The 8,256-nt window shown below is 41.4% G+C and overlaps 2 protein-coding genes across 2 annotated transcripts; one reads left to right on the top strand and one right to left on the bottom strand.

Annotated features, from left to right (window-relative positions):
- Positions 1–2,157: 2,157 nt before the first annotated feature.
- Positions 2,158–4,534, bottom strand: prorsd1 (prolyl-tRNA synthetase domain containing 1). The gene is made up of 4 exons (XM_061087343.1): positions 4,404–4,534; positions 3,317–3,442; positions 2,925–3,014; positions 2,158–2,698 (listed from the first exon to the last, which is right to left on the bottom strand). Exons 1-4 carry the CDS (start codon positions 4,479–4,481, stop codon positions 2,486–2,488), a joined length of 507 nt encoding a protein of 168 aa, XP_060943326.1. The 5' UTR covers positions 4,482–4,534; the 3' UTR covers positions 2,158–2,485.
- A 1,630-nt stretch (positions 4,535–6,164) lies between these two features.
- lhb (luteinizing hormone subunit beta) lies at positions 6,165–7,431 on the top strand. Its single transcript, XM_061087307.1, has 3 exons — positions 6,165–6,252; positions 6,456–6,574; positions 7,198–7,431. The coding sequence occupies exons 1-3, from the start codon at positions 6,165–6,167 to the stop codon at positions 7,429–7,431; spliced, it is 441 nt and encodes a 146-aa protein (XP_060943290.1).
- The last annotated feature ends 825 nt before the right edge of the window (positions 7,432–8,256 follow it).

Here is an 8,256-nt window from a genome sequence, read left to right as displayed (position 1 = left end):
TCACCGCAAAACACTTTGGATCTCCCTTATTGGTCCATCCGCAGTCCCACACCTCTTGTCACCGAATCCAGGAAGTGACATAGAAGCAGCTCTCCGTCATGCTCCTATACGCTTCTCAGCCGGTTGCTAGACAACTCTATCCTGCCAGCCTGATGTTGTTTCATAACCTAGCCTTGAGTAGAAAATGTCATGCTCCAGCCATCCCGACTGCACCAAATGAACCATAACAAACTCTCTCGTCTCTCTCTTATCAAGACAGCTGTGAGACTGACCATCGTTGTGACGCACACACATTTCTAGCTAGTTTCAAGATTGAACATTCTGAGAATCAAAAGGTTATTGCTAATAATCTGTATGAAGGCCTTCATCTGGCTCAAACTGTTTCCTGTCCCAACCTATCTTTATTTGTTAAGAGTTCAGTCAGACTCAGAGAGAAACTAAAATATTGAATCCTGACACAAGCTCATAACGTCCCTGTTTATAAAATTTTAAATCATTTATCTATCGTAAAATCTGAATCTTTTTCTCTGCTGTTTGTTTTTATGTACATATTACAAATACAACACATTGTTTACATGGTCCATGTTTTTAACGCATTCTAACCATGAACACACTGAAGTCAGAACAACTTCACAACTCAGGAAACTTGACCTTCGAGAGTCTGTGAACCTCCAGCTTTCACTTCTTCTTGTAAACAACCTGAAAAGAACTCTTGACTCCCAGAAAACACTGAAGCTGCTGAAACACTCGTCAGGAGTTCACATGTGTTTGTGATATCACGTGTTTCAGGACAAACGCTCCATGAAACAACAATGATGAACTTAGTCAGAAACCAGCAGAGACTGTGCACAGAGGAAAAACCTCCCATTAGAAAGACACTGTGTGTGGTGGTGGTGGTGGTGGTGGTGGTGGGGGGGTATTTACTTCTACTGTTGTTTGAAGTTTCAGGTCTGACCTCTGAACTTTGACCTCTTTTTTTATAATTATATGCAACTAATGAGGCTGAGTGTTGAATGTGAAGCTTGTTATTACTGTAGAAACTCTGCTAGGCTGTGCACACACACATACACACACACACACACACACGCGATGAACCATCCAATTACTGAAATATGTAAATGCAGAGAATAGATGAGGAGGATATTCTTCTTGCCGACAGGAAGACAAACAAAGACAAACTGAGTGGAGACATCTTTAGTGGAGACATCTGTAAATAGTCTCTGGTGTCTTCTTTGCTTCAGTGTCTTGCTCAGCAGCACATCAGCAACACACGTGTGTGTTTTGTACATTTTCCCACACACAAAGTCTTTGTGCAACATTAATAAACTGGAAGGGGGGGGTCTCTGCGATTCAACACACACACAGAGCGTGTGAAAGAATGCCTGGGAACTGAGTGTCAGTGTGTTACGTTTATTCATTCGCTAATTTTACACAACAATGCAACAATACACAGACTCATTAGGAATGCAGCGAGAGGAAGAGAGAGAGAGAGAGAGCGTCACACACACAAAGAGATAGGGGGAGGTGTGTGTGTGTGTGAACGATATAATTTTGATCCAAAGCTTTTGAAACTTTTGATCTTTAATATCTTAAAAATTCTAGATGCAAAGTTTTAGTTAAAAAATGTGCATCCTGATGTTTGACTGTATTACGAGTTAAAATCAAAAAACATGCTGCAACCTCCATTTCCCACAATGCAGGTGGATAGTGTGTGTGTGTCTGTGTTTGTTATTGTGAACTTAAAGGGAAACTTTGAAGATCACCATTTAGTCACAGGTTCAACAGAATCAGGTCCAGGCAATTAAAGAGTGAAGCTGAACTGTAGATCAGTTAAAAAGACTCTGAAGTTATTATAAACCAGAGTTTATCTCCGATATTCAGCATGAAACTTTGAAATTATGAAGAATTCTAAACAGAGTTTGGTGGCAGCTCTTCTGGTTCAGGAAGCAGAGGATCATGGGTAATATTTCAGTTCAGTGAGAAGGACGACACAGTCAAAGCTTCACTGTCACCTCTCTCACTTACATCAGAAGAAAAAACTCATTAAATATTTTTATTGTGGCATAGTTTTAGTTTCTGTGAGGAAAAAGAAAAAGATTTAACAGACTCGACCTTTTACAAAGTATCAGAGAAATGAGAAACGGTTGAAAAACAAAAGATTTTTTAAGAATTATTTTTTAATCAAAATAAATAATTCTGTGAGGCTGATTTCAAATGAAGACGACTTCATTTGAAACCGATTATTCTGACTGAGCTGTTTCAGTTGAACTCATCGACACCACAGAGGAGAAGCTTCTCTTCTTGATTAAGACTTTAAAATCTTAGTGTTTAATTTTGACATTTTTAAATATTTGAAGCAGAAACAGTGAAGTTCTGTTTGAGTCTCTTCAGGTTCTCTCCATGTCGAGACACGACTGTGACACTCTCTTCCTGAAGCCGGATCCTGGTTTTGAACGGCGCTCGACGTCCAGCGTCCGGCTCTCTCCTACTCGAAGCTCTGCAGGACGGGTTCGTGTCCCGTCTCCTTCAGGAAGCGCAGCAGGTCGTCAGGTCGGAGCCCCATGGTGGCCGCGTTGGTCATTGGGTGGAAGTAGACCATCTCATGGCCGCCCTCCACCAGGTCCTGGTCCAGGACGAACTTCACGCTCTGGTCTTTATCGAAGAGCAGAGCGAGAGCCGTCGCACATCCCTGACCCACCTGAGAGGAGAGCAACAGAGGCAGCAAGGCTTTATTTATATCATGAATAACTGTAAGGTTAGTTTCTTTCCAAATACCATAATAAAGACCATTAAATATATATTTCATCATTACTGTTATTATCATTAGTGTGCATTAGTAGTGACAGAGGACTGATGCAGTAAAACCTGTCTGTATGTTTCTTTCGTCACTCGACTGCAGATGGGTTCATTTGACCAGTTCTCACCTTGAGTTTCTCCAACATGGCCGCCTCGTCGGCGAAGCGCAGGTTGCCGCTGCCGACGCCGAGCTTCTTGGCGAGGTCGTTGAGGTTCACCTGTGGAGGAACAGAGAGGATTATGGGAGCAGGAGGGAAGAGCGCAGGAGTGGACGCAGCAGAGAAACGTCTGTGTCAGGTGAGCATGTGATTTAAAATGGGGGGCATTGGGAAATGTGTCAGGCAGAGGTCAGAGGTTGTATATGTGAATCAAAATTTATTCTTCACAGTCAGTGCCCTCTGTGAGTCATTAGGTGGCAGTAGTTATCTGTGATATATGCATTATTCTCACATCACAGTCGGATTACTGAACAACATTTCACACAGTTTCTGATCAGTCACTCTGAGAAGCCGCTGCTCACCTGACGGTCGTGACGGGCCGACACCAGCCACAGGCCTTTCTTCTTCTTGTCCTTCAAGAAGAGGTTTTTAGTGACGGCTCCGCTCACGTCCTGCAGGTGAGGCATCATCTCCTCAACCGTGAAAACCTGCAGGATGGAGAATGAGAAAACTTCACACTGTCAACTATGTGAACATGTATATTTTATATATTTACTTGCCCACAGTGTTTTGTTTTATAATTTTTCTAAAGTTAAATAGTTACTTCACTTGATTTACTGACTTTCTGCCTACAGCCCCCTCACCTTCATTAAAGGGTTAAGATTTAGATAAGAATAAAATTATAGATTGTTTGTAAATCAACACTTTTTATAACTAGTTTGTATTTATGTGATAATATTTATATAAAAGTCGATGATCAAATTAAACCCACGCTAGCAAAGAAACTAGAATAGAAACAAATACTGATCTTCTTCAAACTTCTGCATATCGCTGCATCAATAGAGATGCTGAATGGTGTGAGGGCGCCCCCTGCAGGAGGTTGCAGGTTCATGTAGTGTTCTAATTCATTTTCTATAAGAAAACAATTTTCTCAGGAAATACCGGTTTGACATTTGATTATAAAACTGTCGTATATTGACATTAGTGTCGTTTTGTGTTGAGTAGCCCGTTTCCCCAGACTCGCTTTACAAATACATATAACAACATTTGAGGTTGTTATAAACATACGCACAAATAGGTAAAGACATGAACACGTTTTCACGCCATTTCATCTTCAATTCATCTGCTCATGAATTCGGCTCATTCATAACCCGAAAGACAACTTTATTTTGCTATGATGACAACGTTTGAATGCGTCCACGTGTTTAAAGCGAAGTAATGTTTTAGCAAAAGAGTAAAACCTCCCGAAGCTAAACGACACTAAAGTTCAAATGCCATGACGGATTACACAGCACCGAATAAAAGACAAGAATCTTAACAACTAAAATAAGTCTCCTGATATGTTTAAGGTTTTTTATAAAATGTACAACAAACGAGTATATTTTAAATAGAACAGATTTCTAACGAGGTTCAATGGTGGAATTTAAAGTGTATTTTCTGCGGTTTTACCGGAGGATGCTCCACACACGTGGTTTGGATGTTTAAAGTTTCCAGAAACTTCTGCAGCTCTGAGCGTAAATCCGACATCTTCAGATTATCAAGGTCTTTAAAAAGAATAAAACGTGAAACAGGGACGTCTACAAACAAGGAGGAGAAGAAGAAGAATCTTCTTCTGGCCTGAGATATACTGAGGCTGCGGTGACTATCGCCCCCCTCTGGACAGAATCATGTGCTGCTTCCCTTTCTTCCCTCCCACTGAAAAACAAACAAACAAATAAATAAACGAACAAACAAAAGAATGAAATATGAGATTTTATTTTCTTGCTCATAATTAGCACGTAACAAAATCAATATGAGTCTCCAAATGACTTAATTGGCACGTCGGCCATCTTTCTTTTATGTTCAATGTTAATTAAGATGTATGACACTTCTTCACTTCATCCGACTGAAGCCAAAATATCTCAGATACGGACGCTGCCATCTTGAGTCTCCAGATGATATGACTTCATTTTTGGTAGCTGTCATGTCGTCCATCTTTATTTACAATCAATGGCTTGGATGGACTGTACAAATAGTATATAATATAATAATATTGCTAGCGTGCTAACTGTGTAACATCCACTCATTGTGCCTCAAACTTTAACTTTAACTACACATTTTTTATGGTCCACAATTTCTGATCACTATATTATAATGTTTTGTTCTTGGTATGTTTGATTCTTATTATTATTATCATCATTATCATTATTATTATTATAATAAACAGGAAGAGATCAGGTCATGTTTCCAGGAGCAGGATGTTCGAGTGTTGAATGAAAACACACCAGTGAGTCAAATCCTGGTGTGTCCTTGAGAACTGTCTCCGTGTCACCGTGGCCCCCGAGCGATGTGCTCACTTCCAGGCCCGTGTTGTCCCAGCAGCACGGGCCAGCATGAGTCCAACAGGAAGTGACTCGGAGGCAGATTAATCCTCCATCCTGGACAAAACCAGGTAACCAGGGTTGAAGCCCGGTGACGTCCAGGTTTCATCCTGGATACCAGGTCCTCTGAGCCGTATAAAGGCCGAGCGAGGCGGCGACCACCCGGTGCAGACGCCACAAAGGGGAGTCCTTCACACAAACAATCAGGTGACTTATTCTTATTACCTGAATGGTAGTTATCGTTTTCTGTTTCTTTATCATTTCATTGTCGTTCGTATGTGTTTCAGTCTCTAACTCATCCTGTGATTTCAACCATTCAAATATCAAAGTCTCTCATTTTTTCTCTCTTTAAATGTCAGGATTTTAGGAATATTTCAGGATTTTATTGTCGACTTTTAGTTCTGGACTCAGCTTTATCTTTTAATACCACAGGTTGTAACCTGAGGCCTTATTCTCCATGACACAGTCCTGGCTAAAGGCCACAGGTCGCTGGGCTCCTTCTTCACAGGGGCCCGACTCTGTCCCCTCCCTGAGGAGTCACCTCGTTCAGCCCTATTAGACAAATTGAAGATTTGTGAATATGGGCTATAACAATTTAATTTGATTGATTGATTGATCCGTCCAATGAGCTGGTTTTTCTCTTGTAAATCGCTCTAGAGACATTTAAAATTTGGGTGCTTTCTCAGGACTTGGTGTCTGAAACCATAAACTGTAAATAAGGACGACAGGAGAGAAGGATCCTGACACAAACCAACAGTAAAATAATGTCTCATGTTGTGTGTTTGTTGCTCTTCGTCCTCCATCAGCTGTCGAACCCGATCGTCGACACAAACACTCGATCTCCTGTAGGATGTTGACCGAGCAGATCAGCGTGAGAGTGAAGCTCCCGCTGACCTTGATTTTCTTTCTCTCCTCCATGTGGCCCTTGGCTCCTGCAGGTAAACCACAGAAGAGAAACTACGACAGTTTGACATGTGATTGTTTAAGACTTTTGACTCATTAAAGTCTGAAGAAAAATAACAAAATAAAACAGAACATCAGCCGTTTTATTTGAGTTGAATATCATACATCCCACACATGAATAAACTGTCACAGAGGAAGTGACGCTCATTAAAGAGAGTGTTGTGTTTTCTGTCGGCAGTGGCCTTCCAGCTGCCGAAGTGTCAGCTCATCAGGCAAATGGTGTCTCTGGAGAAGGAGGGCTGTCCCAAGTGTCACACCGTGGAGACCACCATCTGCAGTGGACACTGCAACACCAAGGTATTCTGGGAAATTAGATTCAAAGTTAAAAAGAGTCTTGTCTAGCTCCGTTTTGCATCCATCCACTTTCCCCATGAACGGGAATGTTACGTCATAGACTTTGAAAGAATTGAATGAATTGAGGAACATTGTGATGTCACATAATTTCCCTCTTTTTCTCATTTGACTGAAGTTTTGTCATAATTGTCAAACAAAAACAAGTACATAAGGTTACTCTGACCTTTAACCTTTAACCACCAAATTCGAATCGGTTCATTCGTGAGTCCAAGTGAAAATTGGTTCTAAGTTTGAAATGATTCCCCTGCGGTGTTCCCATGATGTTGTGCTGATAAGATTGTTTCGTGAAGTCACAACTTTGGTGTTCATAGACCAATATCTTAATAGTTCATCTTTGAGCTGAGCTGACTTGAACATATTTAAACAAATTGAAAGAAGTTCACTCGAGGTGTTCTTGAGATATTGCATTCATAAGAACACGGGGGATGAGGGATGAACAACTTGAAACCATAATGCTTCCGGCCACTAGGTCTCACAAACGAAAACCAAGCGGCAGTTGTTCCACCTGTTGACCAGTAGGTGCTGCTGCAGGTCAAAAGCCCCTTGTCATCTCTGCTTCCCTCCAGGATCCCGTCATCAAGATGCCCTTCCTCAACGTGTACCAGCACGTGTGCACGTACCAGGAGCTGTACTACAAGACGTTTGAGCTCCCGGACTGTCCTCCTGGCGTGGACCCGACCGTGTCCTACCCTGTGGCCGTGAGCTGCTACTGCGGCCGCTGTGCGCTCAACACGTCCGACTGCACCTTCGAGAGCCTGCAGCCGGACCTCTGCATGAACGACATCCCCTTCTACGACTGAACGATAAAAACACTCTGACCAACCAAATGTTAAACATCAAGAAAATAAAGATTTTTACATTAACCACTGCAAAGAGTTCCGCTTTTTATCTTTTCTGTAACATGAGCAAATCAAATAACTTTCTCCTGAGACCCAGGGGGGAAATAAAGGGACTAATTTAGACGCTGTCCTTATGGAAATGGCCAAAAATCATAAACTGTAAATATTAACAGACGATGCGTCTCTACTTCCTCCCTCTGTCCAGGAATGGAGCTGAAATATCTCAAATACAAACGCCTGCATCTTGCACATTTGGAGTCTGTGCAGAGGTTGTGTGGTTGAGGTACTGACTTCCAGCTGATGCATTTGACCAATCGTGAGTCAGTCTCAGCCTGTTTTTAACTGACTTCTAATAAAAAATAAACCTGCACTTCCTGTGTGAATAGAACACGACCATATGATGCTCCGACACAGGAAGTTGGTGTTGGAGATGTAACGATTTGAACAGATCTGTGAACAAATTGATGAAGCTGCTGCGTCGTCTGATGACAACTATTATTTTAAAGTTAAGTGTATTGCATCTCTTGTAGAATATGAAACAAACCAGTTAGATCAAAGATAGAAGACCAATGTGGATGATGAAAACCATCTTTGACGGACAGATGAGGAGGCGGGACTTCTTTGTCTATAAGCTTTATTGATAATTGTTTACATCTCACAATGCATTCCACAAACACAGCTTCCAGCTGGAAGCTTTTTATCGTCACAATTGAAGTATGAAGTTTATCATTCACAAATATACTTGCAGAACAAACAAATGCTTGAAGGTTTTTTCCCCAAAGTCAC

The sequence above is a fragment of the Limanda limanda genome, chromosome 15, assembly GCF_963576545.1.
Source record: "Limanda limanda chromosome 15, fLimLim1.1, whole genome shotgun sequence".
In the NCBI taxonomy this organism is placed as follows: Eukaryota; Metazoa; Chordata; class Actinopteri; order Pleuronectiformes; family Pleuronectidae; genus Limanda; species Limanda limanda.
The sequence above is the reverse complement of the archived record's forward strand: the minus strand, read 5'-3'. Positions and strand labels throughout refer to the sequence as shown.

Coding starts and splice junctions, on each gene's coding strand:
- prorsd1 (XM_061087343.1), bottom strand. CDS start 4,481: ATGTCGGATTTACGCTCAGAGCTGCAGAAGTTTCTGGAAACTTTAAAC. Junction 3,443..4,403: donor CGTGTGTGGAGCATCCTCCG/GTAAAACCGCAG, acceptor TCCATCCTGCAG/GTTTTCACGGTTGAGGAGAT. Junction 2,699..2,924: donor CCATGTTGGAGAAACTCAAG/GTGAGAACTGGT, acceptor CTCTCCTCTCAG/GTGGGTCAGGGATGTGCGAC.
- lhb (XM_061087307.1), top strand. CDS start 6,165: ATGTTGACCGAGCAGATCAGCGTGAGAGTGAAGCTCCCGCTGACCTTG. Junction 6,253..6,455: donor GTGGCCCTTGGCTCCTGCAG/GTAAACCACAGA, acceptor TTCTGTCGGCAG/TGGCCTTCCAGCTGCCGAAG. Junction 6,575..7,197: donor GTGGACACTGCAACACCAAG/GTATTCTGGGAA, acceptor GCTTCCCTCCAG/GATCCCGTCATCAAGATGCC.